Here is a 23,729-nt window from a genome sequence, read left to right as displayed (position 1 = left end):
TTGCTCAGCATTGCGATTTCTTATTTTCTTAAATGCTAAATCATAAAAGAGATCTCTGTCTTTCACTCGAATGTCTTGCATAGCCATGCACTACGCCAGGTCAAACAGATAAAGGCCGGACACAATGGTTAGTAAGCCTGTTCATGAAAGTGCCCTGTGCAAACCCTGTTACTAATTAACAGCACGGACTGCTTGTGGTTTGGCAAGGCCCTGTTCACTTTTTATTGGACAGAGGGAACCTGAGTGCAAGTTCCACCAGGTGTCAGGTGAAAGCTGCCATTATAGTGATAACTCATGTGACTGTACTGACTAGAAGGAGGTTTACCTCGAGCAGCACCGAATGAGTCGGTAATTTACCATGGCCTCGAAATTACTGTTCTGCACAATCGCTGCTATTTTTGTGGCGTATTGTTTTTATAAACCTCTTCCAGAAAACACCGAAGAGAGATGGAAAATGACTTTATTAAGTTGGATATTTGGACCAGTTGCACTCGTGGTAAGTTCCAAATTGCATCTTCAGACCTCTAATACGACGACAGATTCTAGAAAGTATTGTTTGCAGCTACATATATCTGAAAATATAAATATGTAACTAAACCCAAGAAACCTACTGTAAAAATGATATGTCAAAATGCATTATTAAGTTTCGTAAATCATATGTAGTTTATATAGGGCTACTTATTAATGTAGCCCTTTTTAATGTTTTGAACGGTTTATGAACTAAATATTGTCTTCATGGTCAGAATATATTCATCTTTATTTCAGAATGTTGTCATCCTATTTCCTGTACATGTGTGAGATCTAATTTAAATAGAACAATGTAAATACTGAACTCTCATATGGCATTATCTATGCAAAATCCGAGCAGCAGAGGTTAGTTAATTCCAGGAAGCGCTAGGGGAAGTGAAAACAGAGATTCGGTATTTACACAAGCACTCACACTTAATAAACTGAAAATCCTTCAGAACGATTTTCTTAAACAATATCGGCCTCATGTACTATGGCAGTCGCAAGGTTCAAATCGGAGCCTGGTATTAACACGTTAAAGATTCGCAATTTGGGTTGGCGAATAAATACTCAATAGGTATTTGGAAAGGGTGTGTAAAGGGGTCCTTTCCAAATACCCACTTCTTAAGTTATGTATTGATGTTTTGAGACTATAATCGGGTCACAAAACATTAATATTTTACCACCCAGTCAAAGAAGGTGATAACTATTCGCCAATGAGAAGGGGTCTCCAAGGGACCCGATCCCCTTTGTGATTGTGTACAAAACATTTTTGGGGAGCAGTCCGTGCTGCTCATACATTTTTTTAACATTTTCAAATTTTTTTTAACGCATCCTGTGAATCTGCTGTATTTGAAATTAAAAAGATTGCTTTATTGAAAAGGAATCAAAGGCATGTTGGTCTGCTGAACCCTTAAGTATAATGGGGTTGCCCTCTGTCCCTCAGAACCTGGGTATATGATTGTTAACTATAAGTGGTTTGGCTGAAATTGTGAGAAATGCTTTTCATTAAGTATGGAAATAAAAGGTCCAATAATGATCCCTATCAGGGTGTGCAAGAGCGACTATTATTGATTCTTTACTTGCCTCTTCACATCGACATTCTTAATGTCCATAAACCACGACACTGAAGAGTAATTCATCAATAACATGTATTATTCTGGTTGTCCATAACATACAGATTACATATAGTACAATCCATTTCACTAACAAAACGTGGAAAATCAAATGTTTACTGTGTTCACATATACAGACAGGTAAACATGAAAGACACACATAGTCTTATGTTCACGCTAAGGAAGCTCAAGGCATCCTCGTATTGTTTCCTTCGTATTGTGAGTAATGCTTAATAAAAAGCATTTCTCACAATTTCCACCAAAATTGTGATACTAGAAAAGGTCTGCTGAACCCAGCAGGCCTTTAAGCTTGTGACTGGCCAATCATAGTGGGTTGCAATTCCCACCTTCCTCATGCTTAATAATGTGGTAGGTCAAATACCAATGCATTTGGTAAGATTAGGACCAAAAATTGCAACCGCTTCTACTGAAACATTTCAGTACAATCCAAATAAGTAAATGCAAATTGCAAATTGGTATTATTTGTAATTTCCAATGTTTTTTTAAAATAATATTAGTACATGAGGCCTTGTAATTTTTTATTTGCATGTTATAAAATAAGGTTGTTAAAATACAGACTTTCGCAAAAATGTAAGACTGAAGCAGTAAGATATACAAGTTACTGCCAAACTAGTGCTACAGTCATTTTTATTTTTAAATGTAGGGGAATTATTGGTGGGGACATGGGTTACTACCAATATCATCATGTCTCAGAAATTAGTAGTGGTGGTTGGAATTTTCCACTGGTAGGATGCTGGGCACACTGTAGATTGCTCACGGAAATCTAGGTTACCCAATTGAACACAAAAGATCACCGTTAAAACTAGGGAATGTATTTGGAGATTAAAATCCAATGTCAACTTCATATCTTGATATGTCTTGAATTCTGAGGGCTAGTGGGATGATGCAAGCAGGTCTGGAATTAGGGGTGGCTGACTGCACCAAAATGATTACCCAGTCCTAAAACGTAGGGTCAATAGTAAAAGTTGTCATATTCCTCCTCTTCAGAAAAGGGCGCTCCCCCCAAGTTAGATATGTTATGTACTGGTCAGGGACAATGCAGACTCATCAAGTTCACAGTCCTGGAATTCAGAGTCCTACATCAAAGTACAAATATGCCCTTTAGTTCCTTTCGGATGTGCTGTGTACAAGGTCCTCATTTCTCTTTGGGGACACACTTCCTCCGTGAAGTGCCAGCAATCTTCAGTCAGCTAAGTCTTGCTGTCTATTTTTCTGGTTTGGAGTCGGTTCCCCATACTGTGCAATAAAACATGCTCTTAGTCTAGGGGAGGCCTCAATACCACGACTTATACAGATCCAAGTTCCTGGTTCTGCAATGATGGGAAAGAGTAGCATGTGATGCTCTGCTCCTGACATGCACACCATTGGCTTGAGAGATAGGGATCTTTCCTGAATCACAAATGGAGCTTACTCATTAGAAAAAGCAAGTGTTTCCCACTTTGGGGCACGGCAGAGTGGGCCAACAAACACTCCTTCAATTTTGACGCAGTGCATTTTGTGGGCTGCATTCTTATGCTGTTTGCAATGAAGGGGAAATCTAAGAATGGCCTGATAGCAGTGCTTAATTTGTAAAAAAAAAAGTAAGTGCCAGGGCCCTTCTCGGAAGGCCTCTGCAGCCTGCACCACCCATACCCTGCCAACACTGCCAATGACAATACATACATACACCTAACCATCGTTCTACCACAAGTGTGACAATTCAGACTATTTCAGGCCACACACAGCTATAATAATGGCGTAAGAGGCTGGTATTATTAATTTTCAATGTATATTGACTTAATAAACCCGTTTGCAGTGCTCATCTCAAAATTTAAAAGATGGCTCCACCATGTGAGGACTGTCACCAGAGCCGGTGCTGACAATTAAGTGCCGGTGCTGAGCACTGGAAACTACCGGCACAAATTAAGCACTGCTTGTGAGAAAGCAAGCTACCAGCTGTCATATCCACTAAGGCTAGAAAGAACACGCAAAGGTAGACCACGATTTTGCACATACGTTTGCATGTATGTATGTATTGGTATTAACATAGCACAAAGCTAAATGGGAAGAAATAGACTGTTGCAATGAATGGCTGGGAGATGATTCACGTTCCGGTATATCAAGTGTAATTTAGCATACTTGCAACATACACATGTTTACATTACACAGATACATTGAATACCATTAAAAATCAATAAGGTCTACATATCATAGTATACAGGCACTGGTTTTCAGATCTGCATGCTACTAGTGGATGACTGTATGAGAAGTTTCACAGCCCAATACAGAAACAACAGATATTCTAATCATCATCATCATAAAATCTTTATTTCGGTGAAGATACCATAAAAGCGCAGATTTGCATTTAACAAGATTTGTACATAACAATTAAAAAGCACATTACTCATAAAATTTAGATCAATAGATAAAATGCAATTAAAAACTGTGCAAAATTGTTCGAATAAATAAAATAAACAAGACAGAGAAAAATTGATCTTTTGTCTCATGGGCCAGACTTTACCCTGATTAGTTAAAACTCTACGAATGCGCCACATAGCAACAAAAAAATGCGAGACAAAACAATTGGACCGGCGGTGTCAGTTTTCAATACTCTAAGCGCATTCACACATTGCCTGAAGCCAGGGTTTTTGCACAGTGGGATAAGCCGGTATTTCCTCGGTTTTTGGTAGGCAGGGCAGAAAAAGAATACATGCGACTCCGTTTCACAATCATCTTTGATTAGATTACCCCTCAGGTGCTTCATACTTGCTGTTTGTCTTCCCAATCTGGTCCTCAACCAATGTCTGTTCTCTCTGCATGAAATTCGGGGTTTCTGTTTGAGCAAGAGCTATTTCTGCCCCCTCAGATAGGCAAACTGTCCTCACCTGTTTTCTTGTGCTCAAACTACTTCCTAAAATTCTTCCATACCTTTCGAGTTAATCCTGTGAGTATTGCAATGCTTTATTTATAGGCGCACTCTCCTTTTTTGACACATAGACTTTAGTGTATTCGGGTTGACCCTGAGGGTTCCTACGTCTTGTGCTTCAGCAAGTCTCATTTCTTTTCATTTACTGTCTATGTACAAACACCTCCTTTTTAAATGTATGTTAATTACATTCAATACTTTTCATAAATACATAATACATAAATAAATAAATACATACAAGAAGCATGACACAGATACACAGTACACAGTGCACATTCCTATGAGGGAATTAGGGATCTAATTTCTATAGGAAAGAGTTGGTAGACTGCCTTCCCACAAGGGGCGCAGATACAAAGACCTGGGCCCTTCAACTAGAATCAACTGGCAACAACCATCAGTCTTCCCATTTCCTTGTATGTGGAGGGCAGGAGCCAATATCAAATATATACTTTGGGTCATGTAAGACTTTATGGGCCATATTATCAAGAAAAAGCGATACATTATCGCCGCTTTTATCGGCAGGAAACTGCAGCTAAAGCAGCGATAATGGGCTTGATAATATGCCCTTGTGAATTCCCTTAGAAGCCCAGGTTAACACCAGAACCTGGGTTTCTATGGGAATTCACAAGGGCATATTATAAAACCCATTATCGCCGCTTTAGCGGCAGTTTACTGCTGATAAAAGTGGCGATAATGTATTGCCCTTTCTTGAGAATATGGCCCTGAGGGCCCGATGTAGGTAAATCTTTTTTACCACTTCATAAATACCGATTCATACCGAATCGGTATTTAAGAAGTGGTAAAAAAGAGGAGAGCAGATGTAGGTAATTGTGTTTTGACAATTACCGAATCGGAAGGAATCGGTATTTACCGATTCGGTAAATACCGAATCGGTAATGCCCATTGATTCCTATGGGCATTGAAGCCCATAGGAATCAATGGGCATTACCGATTCGGTATTTAGCAAATCGGTAAATACCGAATTTTGCAAGGGTGCAGGGGGTGTCACTTTGACACCCTCTGGCACCCCAATTACAGGCATGTGTGCCATGTGGCACACAGACATGCCCTAAGGGCATGTCTGTGTGTCACATGGCACAGGTGTGCATGCACAGATGTGCATGCACACCTGGATTCGGTATTTCACCACCCAATTGGATTGGGTGGTAAAATACCGACTCCTAAAGGCCTGTGGGACTCAGAAGAGTCTCACCTACATCTCAAAATTACCGAATCGGTAAAAATACCGATTCGGTAATTTACAGAATCGGTAAATTTACCGATTGGTAAATTTACCGATTCTGTAATAATTTGTCCCCCACATCTCAAATTCCTTTTACCGGTCGGTAACGGCCGAATTCGGCCGTTACCGACCGGTAAAAGCCTACCTACATCTGGCCATAAGTGCGTTAAACCCGATTCAGCAGACCCCTTTTCTCTGATGATGGGAATGCCAGTGAAAATTAGGTTATCCTATACTGGACTCAGAGTACGTCATTTTTACTCATTAAAAGCCCAAGGTAGATTAGAAAAGGTAGAACAGAGTCAGAGTCCCATAAAGTGCCTTGCCAGTGGAAAAGATTTGGGTTTAGATGTGTTAAACATTTTTGCCTTTGCAAACAGTCCGCTTTGCAGAATCGGGCTGTTGTGAACACGAAAATGCCTTTTCTGATATACAAAGCCCATATTGCAATTCAGTAACCTGTTACCGAATTGCAATTTATGTTTGCTATTAGGTATTTGTAAGGAGTGTGTTTGGTGCATCCCTTTTAAATCCTAATTCGTATTGGTATGTACGAATGTTTTGTGACATAAATGCAGTCGCAACACATTCGCACTTAACCATCAACTCAGTTGGTGTTAACCCATTCACAAATGGGAAGGGGTCTCAAAGGGGCCCCTTTCCCTTTGAGACTTGTTGAATACATATTTGTTATGAGCAGGCAGTGGCCCAAGGAACCACTGCTTACTCTTCAAAAAATGAAACTTAAAATGTCCACTGACGGATTGTAATGTATATGTGTACAATTGGAATGATATGTGACTTGATTACAATAGCTATAATAAAAAGAATTTTAAAAAAAATGAAACTTAAACATTTCATATTTTTCTTCTGAAATGCATCCCGTTTTCTTTTAAGGGAAACAAGCTGCGTTTAATAAAAAAGATTGCTTTCTTTAAAAGCAATCACAGACATGTGGTATGCTGACCCCACCAGGCCACCATCCCTGTGATGGCATCGAATCTGAGTGGGTTACAAATTGCGATATACCTTATTAACATACATGCGGTATGTCTATTTGTGACTCATTACGACTGGCTAATGAAACTCAAAATAGTTTTACACATTAGGAATAGAGATTTCCTAATTGTGATTCGCAAAACATCGCAATTAGGAAATCGCTATTCCTAACTTTCATAATCTAACCCCAAAGTGAGAAATCTGGGGAGAGAATGCAGGGTAATGAATTTTGCATTTCATTGCCAAATGTTGGGAATTGCCTAGTTGGACACAGGCTCAAACCACTGACTTTTCCCTGAGTAGTAGTAGTAGAAATGCCAGCAGTACTAGTAGTAATAGCAGTAATAATAGTAGCAATAGTAGTAGAAAAAGTACTAGTACTAGCAGTAATAGTAGTTGTTGTCATAGTAGTAGTAGACCACACACACCAACCTCAGCGCTTGCTAAGGGTGGGAACTAGAGGCATGGGGCCTAGGAGCAAGCCAGCCTCCAATCAACTATGAAACCACAAAATTAGGCTGCCCCTAGAGTGTGTTCCTACAGTTACCTACAGAGTTAGAAGGAGATGCAGTGCCAGTAGAGGCATCTCATAAAAAGTGACGTACTGGCCTCACACACCGCCCGATATCATACTTCATCAACGTCTGTCCTCGCCCTCTAAAAACTTGGTTTGATAGAGGGCGGGCATACACATGGAGACAGGGATGCACTTCTAAAGCTAAGTGTTGGCCATGGGGAAGTGAAAAGTGACTTAAAAACCATTACATCTGTCCTGGTTTTAAGAATGTTAGTCTGAAATTAGGAGTGGGTGTATAAAAGGTTAACTTGGGGTGAGAGTAGGTGCATCAGATTTTATGTGGAAGATGCCATCAGTGATGTAATTTGAGATGTCATCAGTGGTGTCATTAGTGATGTCACTGCCCATGTCATGAGTGATGAAATATGTGAAGTCTTCAGCAGTGCATTGCGGAGGCGCAAGTTATAGTTACCTCAGCTACTATAATGGCTGAATTTCTCTGGTTTTGTATGAGTGAAATGTCAGCCTAACTATAACGTTCCGGTAACCTGTAGCTTTTTCAGTGAATTTCTAAGGTTTTTTAAATGCTAATTGCTACCTATAATGTCCCTGTAACCTGTTTTTTCGAGTGAATTTCTAATGTTTTTTAAATGCTAATTGCTAACTATAAAGTCCCTGAAACCTGTTTTTTAGTGAATATATATACATATTCAAAAAACATTTTTTAAATATATTTTAATGTTTTTATATACATTTTGTATGTAATTTATATATATATACTAGCTTACCCGTCGCGCGTTGCTGCGATCTCCGAAGAAAGGTAATTCAAGGAAACTCGTTATGATAATATTCAATTTACATTGTGTCATTTTTATTGAAACATTCATTTTAATATGGAAAACATTTCAAAGTGTCGTTTTAATTCTATTTATTTATTCGAGTGCTTGTGGATACATGATTGTTTGTTTTTTCGTCTGGTGCGTACATCAGTATTCGAAAGATTATGAGGGCCCCGGGGGTTAGATATTTTAAAAAAAGTTATGCCAGAAACCTTCGCGGGAGTGTACTCAACAACTTCCCAAAGTTTCCTGGCGATCGGATGAATGCTGTTTTAATTCTATTTATTTATTCGAGTGCTTGTGCTTGTGGATACATGATTTTTTGTTATTCCGCAGCCCATTGTTATTAAAAAAAAGCTATTTACTGCATATATATATATATATATCTATATATTCGGTATGTAGACGTCTTCCAACAAAGCAACAGCTCGCAAAGTAGACGATGCCAGACCCATAGATAGTGCAAAATATTTTTATTTAGAAACCCAACACCAGTCCGCCATGACGCGTTTCGGCTTCACGAAGCCTTGATCACATGACACTGTCACGGGGGCTGATCACCATTTTTAAAGTGCAAAAAATTAATTAGCATAATGAAGCTGGAAAAAATACTGTTGGAAATTGATCACATACAGTTTAAGGTTTAATCCTAACGGTCAAAATCCATAGTCAACACAAAATAGTTATGCGCCCTCAATCAGTTCAAATTAATTTGGCCGTCATATATGCACACTGTGGAATGGGTGAGGCAATTACGAATAATATTAAAACAATTGCAAAATCGAACTGCCGTAAAACAATAAATATTCCTATTCATTGCCTCAACTACTATAGCGTATATCTGTATATTTTTCATCCTTTTTTCTCTGCCGTATGCTTATCTGATAGCAACAGGAGAAATATATATTACATAACCACATCTTAATGCTAAGGCATGTATATACATTATAATGCATATTGTGAGACGGACTATCATAACATCCTGCCCATGTGGGCATAAAGTGCTTATAAGAGGGCTCTAACTGTGATACAGCATTGAAGTGTTAAGCAATTACGCCCAAGTGGGCAAACTACTGTGCAAAATACGCTATAATCATTAGGCATGATTACACAACATACTCCTTTATACAATTAAATGTAAACGTGCTACCTGTGAAATTAAAATCATGAGTACGATGTTAACTTTCATGTAATTATAATGCGTGTGGAGGACATATTCTTGGGGTAGTTCACAATTGTATGCTACTATTTACTCAGTAGCAGCAAGTAACTATATATATAAAAACAAAAGTATGTCTGTCTGTTTGTCCTTTATGCGTTACTACACCATTCATCCAATCGGCATGATACTTTGAGAAGTTGTTGAGTACACTCCAGTGAAGGTTTCTGGCAAAAAAAAAAAAGTATATACGAAAAAAATATTTAAAAAAATAACAATAAAAAAAATTGTTAAAAGTTGTTGAATACACTCCCGAGAAGGTTTCTGGCAAAACAAAAATTGTTAAATATCGGCCCCCGGCCACCAAGGGCTCTCACAATCTTTCCAATACTGAACGTTTACACTTTCCGGTGCGAATCGCTTTTGCACTGACCTTCAACAAAGCACAAGGACAATCGCTGCAAGTGTGTGAACTAGATTTGGAGAATCCGTGCTTCTCATATGGACAACTGTATGTGGCCAGCTCACACGTCGGAAAACGTTCTGATTTATTCATCTACGCACCAGACGGAAAAACAAAAAAATATCGTGTATCCACAAGCACTCGAATAAAAAAAAAGAATTAAAACAACACTTTGAAATGTTTTCCATATTAAAATGAATAAGTTTTAATTAAAATGACACAATGTAAATTGAATGTTATCATAACGAGTTTCCTTGAATTTCCTGTCTTCGGAGATCGCAGCAACGGGGAGGCAAGATGGCCGCGGCCGGGCTGTGCTGAAAGGTCGCATCAAGACCTCTCTCCTGTCATTACTAAGATGATGTCAGCCTTATGATCAGATAAATGACCCCCAATGACCTCTGAAGTGTGGTGGCAAACGCGTGTGATATCTCCTGTCAGTGCTGTATTTAAGTCTCGATTTTTAGTGGAATTACGGTGGCTAAATAGAAAGATTTATGACCTTATGAGCTCCCTTGGCTCTAAAAGAACTTTGCATCAGCAGCCAGCCAAAATGCCCCCTTGCCCTGCTAAGATCGACAAAGGGAAGGAGAAGGTAAAGGAAAAAACGGACACGGGGAAATCTCCCGGCCGAAGAGACCACGCTTCCTGCCAAGAACCCTGGGGCAATTAGGAAAATGGTAGCCTCACTGTCGAAGAAGAAGACCGACCCACGGGGGAAATCCAGTGCGATCTCCTGCACCGATCTAAGTAGCCCTGCTGTGATGCACTCGGAGATGCCGGGAAAACCCCCTGACAGGTCGGAAAAGACTAAATCTAAGGAGAACCCCCTCAGGCAGCCTACCCTGTCGGAGGTTTTCACCGCACGGTCAGCTGGGCAAAGTGTTGGTATCCCAAGTAGGCACGGCGGTAGCAATCCTGGAGATCAGCGCAATGGTGGAGGCGTCCTCGAGGACGCTGCAGACGCTCTGTTTGATTCCCCGATCGTTGCTAGGCAACAGCCCAGTCAGAGCGCTGTCAGCCGAGAAATCGTCGTTTCTGGGTCTGGGTCCCAGGTGGCTGAACGGCCTCTGAAGCAGAATGAATTAGCCTCTGACTTGCTATCGGGAGACACGACACCGCCGTCAGCGGGGAGCACATCCAAAGGTGAGACTGAGAGCGCCGATATGATGAGTGCCATTATCTCGCTAGAGGAGGAGCTGCGTGCCTCTAAAAATGCCAATGCCACATGGGGGAGCTCAGTCAGCCTTGTAAATAGTGATATGAGTACTGTTGGGGGCTCTGGAGATCAGGAAGTGGTGAGAAAAGGTGATGTGGGCTCAGTGGAGGGGGAGCACTTTTACTCCTTAAATGAAGACTCTGACTCAGTGCACCCTAATGAAGAGACCTCAGAAGAAGAGAGTGAAGCTGATGAGGATCTATTGTCGGGTTTTAGCTCTTCAGGCACAGATATGGGCAATGACATCACTAAAAATAAAAGGCAGTCAAAACAGCTTAAACGGTTGGCAGGCTCCCCGGGGTGCACAGAGAAGCGGCTCCTTTGGGATTACTCAGCAACCTCCCAGACATACCAGGAAGAGGAATCAGCTGGCTCTTCAAAGCACAGTGCCCCATTTGATCTCCTGTTCAACATGCTGAAGCAAATGCAGGCTGAGGCCAGATCAGTGTGCCGGAAAGCAAGGCAGGATTCTAAATAAATAGAATCGACTTTGAAGAAGACGAATAAGCTGTACGATGATCTTGTTGGTAGAGTTGCAGAGGTGGAAGAGCGAACGGGCAAGCTTGAAGACGATCTTGGAAACTGTCAATCTTTTAAAATGACACAGGAAAAGCTGTCGAAAGACCTCCAATGGAAGATGGAGGATTTTGAGAATCGACAGAGACGTAACAATGTCAGTATCTTGGGTGTGGCTGAGGGGCTGGAAGGGGAGGACACCAGGCGCTTTGTAATAAACCTACTTCAGGGTGCGTTTCCGGAGTCCCAGTGGCAGTGGGACAGGGTGATTCAGAGGGCACATAGGTTCCCTTTCACTCAGAAGAAGGTGCACGGCGCAGAAGGAGGAGGCCAGGCATCCTTTCCTAGAGCTATTCAAGTATACGTAGGGAATTTTTTGTTACGACAAGAGATTATTGACAAGGCGAGACCTGATAGGAAGAGATCTTTTGAGGGTATCACATTCTTCGCCAGGCCAGATTTTTGTCATGTGACGGTTGAGAGGAGGTGGAGGCAGTTGATTTCTCAATTTCAGGCCCTGGGATCAGAGGCCTATCTATTGTTTCCTGCTAAGTTGAAAATTGTCACGAAAGGGAAAGTTAGAATGTTTTTATCAGAGATTAAAGCACAGCAATTTATGGAAGAGCTGAAAAAATAGGATGTACTATGAATAGATCGAATTGAATTGCTGGTTCGGTAGTGAAGCAGTAATATCTTGAGCCATGTGGGTCTTAAGGGGTCATCGGGTGAGGAGGGGCTTCTAAGGGGGTTACCAGTTGGTGAGTGGTGATGGGGGAGAGGTGCGACTGACGCATCCCAGAAACGGTCACATATAGGTCATTTTTGACCGATTTGCCTGTAGCGGGGGGGATGGAAAGGAGAGGGGTAGGCAAGGGAGGGGGTTGGGGGTTTTAAACATGGTTAAATTTTTTTTTTTTGGTGTAATAACACACATTTTCACTGAGTGTTGGATAAAGTACTGGCAGTACAGGAAATGTATAAAGAATGCAGAATGTTGTTTTCATATTCGATACATTTTTTCTGTTGTAGGATCGTTTATGAGCAGAGGCATGTTTGACGTTTCCTAATGTCTTGTAAGATTGCTTCAATTAATGTATGTGGCCTTAACGATCCTAATAAGAGATTGAAAGTAGCAGGATTGCTGAGAGCTCTCCATCTCGACCTGGTATGTCTCCAGGAGACTCACATTCAGGCAACGCAGGTATACCTTTTGGATCAGATGGGGTTTGCAGTATTAGCAGCCAGTAAACAAGGAACCAGGACTAGAGGGGTGGCAATCCTGGGGAGTAATAGGGATCTCGTGGTTCGTAGGAAAAAGGAGGGCCAATGGGGTAGGTGGGTTATAGTGAAAATAAGCTTTAAAGGGGTGAGTTTTACTTTGGTTACTATATATGCCTCCACTGATGATGACCCTGATGTGTGTCAGTTTATTGATTCTGAACTTGCTCAGTGGCCAGAGCCCATTGTATGTTGTGGGGACTTCAACATCCATGACCCAGAAAGTTCTTTTACTGAACCGGGGGGGAGATATGTAGGGAGAAAGAAAAAAACATATAGCGCACTAACCAATATGGCTCAGCACAATTCTTTAGCTGACCCGTGGGTGGAGCTACATCTTTTTTGGATGGTAGTACCTTTTTCTCCGCCCCCCACGAAATTTTGGTTAGATTAGATTACTTTTTAATTTCTAAATCTTTAATTCCTGGTGTCCAAATTGAAAAACAACCTAGGATTATCTCAGACCACAGCCCCCTGATGTTAACATTTAATATCCCTACGGTTCAGTGCAGGAACACGCAGTGGACTTTTGAACGTATCTTATTAAAAGATGGGGCTTACCAGAAACATATGGAAGCTTGGATTAAGTTTTTTGGGGATACAAATAGAGGCTCGGCACTTCCTGGGGTGGTTTGGGACTGCTTCAAGGCGGGCATAAGAGGGGAAACGATGAGCTACGTGTTGGCAACACAAAAAAGGGAAAGAATTCAAATTGAAGAAATTCGGCAAAGGCTAATCATAGAAGAAGGAAACTTCTATAAGACAGAACATCTCACTGGAGTCCTTCTTGCTTAAAATCATAGCCCTCAAAGGGGATGCTATAGAAGGTTTCAGTAGGAAAGCAGCTGAGAGCTATCTAGTTAAAAAGCAGGATGCGTATGAACTGAGTGAGAGAGTTGGTCATATCCTGGCAGTGCGAACTAGGCAGGGTTCAGCTGCAACTGACATAAAGGAGATCCTCGATCCACAGGGGGTTTGTGTTACAGATCCAGACCTGATAAGAGAATTTTTCAGGAAATTTTATGATGATTTATATTCCCTAGGGGATGTAAGGAGCCAGGACAAGATAGATAGATAGATACCTTAGCGATATTCTTCCCCCTTCTTTGTCTCTTGAGGAGAAGGAGATCTTAGATGCCCCATTGTCATTGGAGGAGCTTATCGGGGCTTTGGGTAGCCTCCCCTCAGGGGAAGCAGCTGGGCCAGACCAAAGTCCGGTTGAATTTTATAAAGTGTTCCAAAATGTAATGTTGGCCGACATGTTTGATATTATGCAACACACACAACGGGGTGGTTTACCTCCAGAGTCCTGGGGCGGTGCGGATATTATTGTCATCGCAAAATAAGGGAAGCCTCCAACACTTCCTTGTTCATACAGACCTATCACCCTGATGAATTCAGACGTCAAATTATATTAAAAAATTTTAGCAAAAAGACTTGCAGGGTGTATTGAACAGCTGGTATGCCCTTCACAACATGGCTTCATACCTGGTAAGGGTACGACCCAGCATGTCAGAATGGTAGTTACTATGTTTGATGCTGCAGGGGTCCTGGGCGATCCTATAGCGGCACTCTTTTTAGACGCCGAAAAGGCCTTTGATAGGGTCGCCTGGGAATTCCTATGGGCAGTTCTGAGGTGGAGTGGCATAGGTGAAGGCTTTATAACAGCCATACAAGCCTTGTATAAGGATCCAACTGCAAAGATCAGAGTGAATAGGGGGCACTCAGAGGCAGTTAAAATTTTAAGGGGGACGAGGCAAGGGTGCCCATCATCCCCACTGCTTTTTGCATTATACCTTGAGCCACTACTACGAAGACTCGAACGAAATGAAGGAATTCCACCAATGAATCTGAATGGCTACTCAGTTAAAGCTTTAGCTTACGCTGACGATGTGGCTGTACTAACCCCGGACCCAGACACAGCTATCAGGGGGGTGGAAACAGAGGCTCATCTGTTTGGCCAAGTCTCGGGCTATAGTCTAAACAAGTCCAAGACTCAAATCGTTAGGAATCACTTCACTAGGAGTATTGACAGCAGGGTGGTGAGTTCAGCAACATATTTGGGGATTTTATTTTCCGCGAACCTGGATACTGTGGGCGAGATCAATATTGCTCCGTTACTGGCTAAAGTTAAAAAAGACTTAGAGAGGATGAATAATTTGCATCTTTCTTTGGTAGGTTGCACAAATGTTGTGAAAATGGTAATCTTACCTAAATTTCTTTATTTATTTAGATCGATTCCACTTTTTTTTTAAGCCAAATGGTTTAATACGTTGGGAGGCATTTTAAACAGGTTTATATGGGCTCATGGAAGAACTCGGAGGGCGTACAGATTTATGTCTTTACCAAGAGAAAGAGGGGGTTGGGGCGCGCCAGATTTTAGGCTGTACTATCTATCGGCTGCACTGCAATACATGCAGGGATTGATTGGAGGGGGGCATCCTACAGAAAATAACAACTCTATGTCCACGGAAATATAGGCAGTAGTGTTAGGGCAGGAGGCAGAAAATTGTTTTTTGTATCACACTGAGTTAGGCTATTTCAGAAGGAAACAGTCAAAGACTATTAGTGCAGCCCTTAAAATATGGAAAGTCTTTTTGAAAAAGACGGGCATGGGCAGATACAACAGGTATATTAAATTATACAACAATAAATCCTTTCCTCCAGAAATCTTCTCTGATTTAGTAATGGCTGCTTGGGAGGTCAAAGGAATTACACAGATTGGAGATTTAAGGAATTCTGAGGGAATAGTACAGTTTGGGGATCTTGTAATAAGATGTCGCATAGACAGAAAATATTTTTAAAGTACCTACAGGTCAGGAGCTTCTTGAATAACAGGGTACATTGTAACAACTTCATGGAGAATATAACTACCGGTGGAGAGTCTACGATAAGCTCAGCATATGCGTTCTTAGCAAGGGGCAAACCGGATGACATGGATAAATATAGGAGTAAGTGGGTAGAGAAATTAGGGACCAAACCTGAAGCCTTCCAGGAGTCATTGGATCTCGGCCGCACTATCTTGTGTTCAGCTCCCCTGCAATCCCATGACTATAAGACTTTATATTCACTCTACCACACGCCAGCTAGGATTGCTAATTGGGGGGGCTCTGAGGGGACGACTTGTCCCAGATGTAATTCCCCTGAAGCAGACATTGTTCACATGTTCGCCACCTGTCCACAACTTTATACTTTAATTAAAGATATAGAGGGGTTCCTGGATAGGTCATTAGGGATACAGATAACTTTAATCCCCATCTTGATTCTGTTGGGAATTGGACCAGACGGAAGTAATATTGCACAGACCGAGTTTATGTTTCTTTTTATGGCAGTCTACAGATTAACTCTACCAAGGGCTTGGCTTGACAAGACGCCCCCGCTGATGCAAATCTGGTTGGCAAACTTAATAGCTGCATATAATTTGGAGAAACCTATATATGCTAGGAAGGGAAGGGTAGGGAGAGCTCGAGGAGTAAGAATCTGGGAGCCTTTAGCTCGATGGAGGGATGGGATAGGGTAAAAAAAAAATCTTTTTTTTCTTCAAATTTTTTAAATTTTGAGTTTGGTTTAAAATAAGCGGATCTTGGAAAATTCGAAGTACAACGGTCTGGTTGTAATTTGCTTTCTCTTTTTATTCTTTCTGTAAATGCTTGTACTGTAATACTATGATGAACTTTAGTTTGTGGAGTAAACAAACTGCAGAATATATAATGTGTGTCATCCAAAGTCTAATAAAAAATATATTTAAAAAAAAAAAGTAAATTGAATGTTATCATAACAAGTTTCCCTAAATTACCTTTCTTCTGAGATCGCAACAACGCGCGACGGGTAAGCTAGTATAGATATAAAATACCATATCCTTCTATAGGCATATAAATCATAACCATATTAGGACATAGCTCAAGTAGTCCTAATACGGCTTGGCTACTTCCACCAGTTCTGAAAATCTACAATGATTTCTTGGAAAAACCCGCCTTCAGCATTCAGGGACTTCCCCCTGCATGAATATTAAGTTATCCACGAAACCATGGAGTTTTCAGAGAATTAAGTCTCTGATGACGTTATTATGTCCAATCTTACGTCAATCTCGGCACCTTCAAGGTATAAATATGCCCACATTTGTCCAAACAAACACACGGTGGTTTGGAGCAGTTCTATCTACTTGCCTGAAGCGCCCTGCTGCAGCCAGTGCTGAAGGAAGCCGACCCTCCAGATGACGCACTAAGAGACGCTGTACTTTCTTCTGCCGAAAAATCCAGCTCCAGTGTTTCCAGGCTACCCTTGCGGGTTGCTGGGAAATCGAGTCCTGAGAGAGAGATACAAGACCTCCTACATTCTAAACCAAGGTACGTAGCTGATTAGACCCTAAGAGAATTCTTGGAATAGATTCTTGGCAACTAATACTAAAAGTAGGCTACACCTCACTTACTTCTTCCCTTGTACTAGACCTAGGTGAGGTACACCGGGGTAGGCGTATTTTAGAAGCACCAGTTGAGTACTTTTAGTCATTATTTATCACTGTATGTATTTTATGCATTTTAGGTATCTTATGGCTTAGAAACCATATAATGCTTTTACAGTACTATTTCATAATACTCTTCGTATTATATGCTCTGTACTTTACAGCAAGTATTACGATTGCAGCAGTTAATTTCTTATGCTTGAGAAAGAAGACTGTTCAATAAATACCCTTTTATTGAAAACGCCCGTCTCTCTATTTCTCTGCACCTCTGGTGAAACGAAGCATGCATGATTGACTGAGTGAAATAACTATCTACTGTTTTCGCAACTCTAGAGATATATTTCTTATTCTTCGGGAACAAAGTTGTCATATTTTAAGCAGTTGTCAGAAACGAATCCCTTCTTCTTTATTCGAGAACGTTTCTAGTGACCTCTGAGCTAGCTGGCACACACGCAGTTAAGTTTAGTATATTCGGTAGAGACCTAGTTGACGTCAGTCCTACGTCTCAACTACAGTATACACTATTCCAATGCGCAGAGCCTATTGGGAATATAGGAACTACACTACAGGATGAGTGCATGGGTAGTGCCTGGGAGATTGAATGAGTGCAGGGGTAGTGCCTGAGTGAATAGATGAGTGCAAATGTAGTGCCTCGCTCATTGGATGAGTGCATGGGTACTGCCTGGGTGATTGGATGAGAGCATGGGTAGCGCCTGAGTGAATGGTTGACTGTAATAGTAGTGCCTTTGCGATTGGATGACTGCACGACTAGTGTGTGTGTGATTGCATGAGTGTATGCATAGTGCCTGGCTGATTGGATGAGTGCATGGGTAGTGCCTGGGTCACTGAATGAGTGCATGGGTAGTACCTGAGTGAATGGTTGAGTGTAAGAGTAGTGCCTGAGTGATTGGATGAGAGCATAGGTAGTTCCTGTGTGAATGGTTGACGGTAATAGTAGTGCCTGGGTGATCGGATGACTGCACTTGCACTACTAGTGTGTATGTGATTGCATGAATGCATGCATAGTGCCTGGCTTATTGGATGAGTGCATGGGTAGTGCCTGGGTCATTGAATGAGTGCATGGGTAGTACTTGAGTGAATGGGTAGTGCCTGAGTGATTGGATTAGTGCATGGGTAGTGCCTGGGTTATTGAATGAGTGCATAGGTAGTACCTGAGTGAATGGTTGAGCATAAGGGTAGTGCCTAAGTTATTGAATGAGTGCATGCGCAGTGCCCGAATGAATGGTGTAGTGCAAGGATAGTGCTTGAATCATTAGCTGAATTCTGGAGTAGTGCCTTGGTGACTGGATGAATGCAAGAATAGTGTCTGCGTCATTGGATAAGTACATGGGTAGTACGTGAGAGAATACAGAAGTGTATGCATAGTGCTTGAATGGAAGGATGAGTGCATGGGTAGTTCCTGAGTGATAGGATGAGTGCATGGGTAGTACCTGAGTGAATGCATGAGTGCTAGGATACTGACAGAGTTATTGGATGAGTGCATCAGTAATGCCTGGGTGATTGAATAAATGCAAGGGTAGTGCCTGGGTCATTGGATGAGTGCATGGGTAGTGACTGGGTGATTGAATGAGTGCATGGGTAGTGCCTGAGTGAATAGATGAGTGCAAATGTAGTGCCTGGCTCATTGGATGGGTACTGCCTGGGTGATTGGATGAGAGCATGGGTAGTGCCTGAGTGAATGGTTAACTGTAATAGTAGTGCCTTGGCGATTGGATGACTGCACGACTAGTGTGTGTGTGATTGCATGAGTGTATGCATAGTGCCTGGCTGATTGGATGAGTGCATGGGTAGTGCCTTGGTCACTGAATGAGTGCATGGGTAGTACCTGAGTGAATGGTTGAGTGTAAGAGTAGTGCCTGAGTGATTGGATGAGAGCATAGGTAGTGCCTGAGTGAATGGTTTACTGTAATAGTAGTGCCTGGGTGATCGGATGACTGCACTACTAGTGTGTGTGTGATTGCATGAGTTCATGCATGGTGCTTGGCTTATTGGATGAGTGCATGGGTAGTGCCTGGGTCATTGAATGAGTGCATGGGTAGTACGTGAGTGAATGGTTGAGTGAAAGGGTAGTGCCTGAGTGATTGGATTAGTGCATGGGTAGTGGCTGAGTGAATAGATGAGTGCAAATATAGTGCCTGGCTCATTGGATAAGAGCATGGGTAGTGCCTGAGTGAATGGTTGACTGTAATAGTAATGCTTGGGCGATTGGATGACTGCACGACTAGTGTGTGTGTGATTACAATTCAATTCAATTTTTAAGCTTTATTCGACAGCATGTCATAAAAGCATTGCATCACATTACAACCTACAATGAATAAATACTACACTTTAATTAAAAATCATTATTAAAATCATATTAAACTAAGCTGTCTTATTTAATTTAAAACAATTAATAAAAAAACAATTAAAACTGGTCAATTGAACATTGGATAAAATTTGATCATACAAAATTCAATGACACTAATTCATTATGCATCAATGAGTCGCTGGATGTCACGGGCACGTAAAGTCCAAGCCCAGCCCAGCCCAAAAATTTTGCAACCGCAATAGCAATACAAGGTGTGCAGTGTGTTTCAAGAATTCTTAGCGCCACCATACCACTACGTGTGCCCAAATTTAAACACGCAGGTCTTAGCCACCTACGGCGAGGATTTGCATGCAAGGGGCATACAAACATAAAATGTGAGATGTTCTTGAGCATGGTTTTGCAGTAATTGCATTTGTCACCTTTGGTTGGGGACCATTTGATAGTAAATATATTTAAAGGAAGGGTACCAATTCTAAATTGGAAATACAATTTCCTATCAAACGGCCGTTCAATAATGTCCCAAAACGGCTCGTAAAATGGTAAAGGCTTGGTATCAAAAAATCGTTCAGACAACCTAGTGATAGAACCGTTGCTATAATCAGGCGACCAGATCATATCCCAGTATATTTTTTTTAAGGATGCTTTAGAAGGGAACCCTGTATCATTGGGGCTGTTCCATAAATGACCTAAATCCATTTTGACTAACAAGCCCCTTAGTTCCTTCAGCCAGGAAATACAATGAAAACGGTCTGCCTCAACAACATCCCGTAGGGCAGTGGCATAATGGGACAGTTCAGGGGTCGTCATTATCCTCCTCCAATATAACAACGGACGAAGCCGTGCCAAATCCTTTTTTTTCTTTTTCCCCAGATCATAGGCTATTGGAATGGATGGGGTACTTTGGGGAAGCCCGATTAGACTGCGCAGGAACCTCTTCTATGCTAGTGCCAATTGCTTTAGATTTGAAAATCCCCAAAGTTCCGACCCATACAAAGAGGTACTCACTGCTTTCATATTATAGATTTCCAGGGCAGGGCTAATTAATTTTGTCATTTAAGCTTTATGTTTATTTAATATTACACCTGCATTTTGATGGAGTTTCAAAACTGCCATATCAATATGGTTTTTCCATCCCATATTGCGCTGGAGTAAAATTCCGAGGTATGTGAAAGCCTCTACTTCCTCTAGTGGAACCCCATTAAAATTCATTTTCCCTTTGAAGGTTTTTCGCTGGTTGAGACACATAAACTTAGTTTTAGATGCATTTAATTCAAGGCCACGCATCCGGCAGAACTCGCCAAATGCGTTGACTGCCTTCTGCAGCCCGCTTGGAGTTCGGGAAACTATCAGCGTGTCGTCCGCAAACATGAGAACTGGAACACGTGCACCTGCCAAGACAGGAGCATCGGTGGGGGACTGGCTCAGATGGTCTACTATGCCATTGATGTAAATAGAAAACAGAGTGGGTGCCAAGACACACCCCTGTCGAACACCTCGCTTGACAGGGAATGGGTCGGTCACCTCACCCTGGGCCCCCACCTAATCCTGGCGTAATTATTCTCATGCAAGCGGACGATCAATGCTAACAGTTCAGGGCTCATCCCAGCATCAGCAAGAACCCTCCAAAGTTTGTTCCGGGGACTAAGTCAAAAGCTGACTTTAAGTCAACAAAAACAGCATAAAGGGTCCCCTTAGATAGAGTCACATTACTCCAATAAAGGGCAATAAAAAAGAACACTTGATCAATTGAGTTCGTGCAAGGGCGAAAGCCAGCTTGGTAAGGCGACAACATTTCATTTTCTCCTACCCAGGATTGCAATTTGTTTTGAACTGACCGACCTATCACTTTTTGTACAGAATCAATAAGACTGATAGGTCTGTAGTTACCTGGTAATGCTTTGTCTCCCTTTTTATACACCAGAATTATTTCCGCACCCAGCCACGAGTTAGGAATGGGTGCCCCCATGGCCACTGAATTTGCTAACCATTCAAGATACTGACCCCAAACTGCCCGATCACTCAAAAATATGTCCGCTGGTATCCCATCCATACCTGGAGCCCTACCAGCGGTCACGCAATCCAGAGCTGTGTTAACCTCCTTTGCTGTAAATGGCTGATGGAGGTAAAATACTATTGGGGGTATTATGCTGTCACCTTCAGTCAGATCACAAGCATATTGGGGTTTAAAAAAATCGATCCATTTGTCTGTTGCTACGTAGTTTTTAGGGGTGTCAGCTCTCCCTCCTCTATCCCACTTGACAAGGGCCCAGAAACGTTTTTGGTCCTTTGCCATACAAGCAGACTTTAGATCCCGCCAATAGTCCTCATCCCATTGCCTCTTGGCTGCTTTCAGGGCATTCCTATACTTCTCTCTTGCCTCTTTTACTGCCTGGATATTCCTTGATCTAAATTGGATGCCAAGATTTCTGCGCGCTAATCTACAGGCCTGATTATACCACCCCATTACGGGAGGATTTTTATTTGTGTTTGCAGGTTTTGTAGGCTTCATAAAATACCCTTGGAGTTTAATAAAAAATTTTGTGCGGGCCTCTAGCATAAGTATCGGAAAGTTGCGATTGTTACTAAGTAGTTTAATATTCGCCACTTCCTCAGCAGCCACCTTTTTAAGTGTCTCCAAACTATCAAGATTCTCAATCCCTCTCTCCCATTTTATATGCCTCAGATTGTTGGAGGATACAATATCCAGGGGTACCATTCTACCCTCCAGTCTTGTTGCTCTTGAGCCCTTACTGGCAGAAAATTCTATGCAGAGTGGATTATGATCGCTTTCCAGCCTGTTGCTTATCCTCATATCAATTAGACTGCTCCATTCCCTGATATCCACAAGGAAATAATCAATTCTGCTCAAAGACCTCCCATTATCGAAAGTATTGGCTCCCTGGCGATCGGAGGGAGTGCGACCATTCGCTGCTCTTAGGCCTCTTGCCAGACATAAGCTTTTAAGTTGAATGGCCGCTGCTGTCCATCTTCGAACCCCTGGAAGTTCCAGTTGAGGCACGCCCCACTTACTATCCTCTTCTGTAGCAAAAAATTGGTTCTCCTGCCCCAGCGGTTCGAATGTTGTATTAACATCACCTCCTACCATTATTGATGTCGAAGTTGTAAGCATCTCAAGTTCATGATCTAGGGTTGCAATTACTTCCGAGTTTTGACCTCCCGCAATCCCCCTTGCATAGATGTTAAAAAAGGGCCATTTCCTGTACATTGGGCCAAGTAATGTTTACAGACGAGATGTCTGTTGATGGGGAATTCCTATGCCTGATTTTACAATGTAATGACTGACGAACCCAAATTATTAGCCCACCAGATGAGCGCCCTTTGGTGTTTTTTGTAGCCAACTCATGAAAGCTAAGGAACCCAACTCGGTGCACTGGGATCAGCGACCAAGTTTCTTGGAATAAAATAATGTCATATTGATCGATAAATTTGCACCATTCTGGAGACACTATCTTATTGGAAATTTCCGCTAGGTTCCATGAGAGGATAAACAACCTAGCTCCCACTACGGAGGGGCATGGCAGGTCTTGAAATATTAAAGGATCTTGGTTTACAATCGCACCTCCAGAGTCAAAGCCTGGATTAGCAACCGTGGGGCTTGCTGTCACCAAGGAGGGGAGAACTGCGCTAGGTCCAGTGCAAATCGCAGGGTGCTCACCAAGGTCCAGCCGCACAAGGCTACTGAGCACTGGTGAGGGCCCTGGGATATTTGGACCCCCCCCCACTTTTCTATGTTGACATGGGTACTATTGGGAAATACAGATCCTCTTGATGGGGGTGCAAGGCTCCTGTCAAGCTCCCTTGGTCCTATGAGCACAGTGTTAACATCTCCTCCCAGTCAATCGCATTCGTTTAAATTGGACAAAGCGGCAAATCTGTTTTCCAAGTTAACCCCCCATTCGCTCACTTGGGTGCCCCTGCTCCTATTGTTCGATACCAGATTCCAATTAGTTCTTAGTACGCTAGACTTCACTCTTGTACCCCCCTTGCTATAGAAGAAGTCAAGTGTAAGCGGAATTATATCAGCACTCCTACGTTGGGGAGGTAGTATATTTAGCAATACTTCTGGGAGTACTTCTGGGTTAGATAGAGTCAAAACAACACAGTCACCTCCAATTTTATTTCGGGCCCGTCCCTAT

General features: G+C 42.0%; 1 protein-coding gene across 2 annotated transcripts in view; it reads left to right on the top strand.

Annotated features, from left to right (window-relative positions):
* The first annotated feature begins 223 nt into the window (after positions 1-223).
* The window catches only part of LOC144791940 (arylacetamide deacetylase-like), a 331,480-nt gene continuing 307,974 nt past the window's right edge, over positions 224-23,729 (top strand). The window contains exon 1 of one of the 2 annotated variants that reach the window (XM_078666762.1): positions 224-496. In XM_078666762.1, coding sequence (XP_078522888.1) covers positions 359-496 — 138 coding nt within the window. In that variant the 5' untranslated portion in view covers positions 224-358. The remainder of the gene's footprint in view (positions 497-23,729) is intronic. The other variant, XM_078666761.1, reaches the window with a different exon arrangement.

The sequence above is a fragment of the Lissotriton helveticus genome, chromosome 11, assembly GCF_964261635.1.
Source record: "Lissotriton helveticus chromosome 11, aLisHel1.1, whole genome shotgun sequence".
Classification (NCBI taxonomy): domain Eukaryota; kingdom Metazoa; phylum Chordata; class Amphibia; order Caudata; family Salamandridae; genus Lissotriton; species Lissotriton helveticus.
Note: the sequence above shows the minus strand (reverse complement) of the source record. Positions and strands in the feature narration are given on the sequence as shown.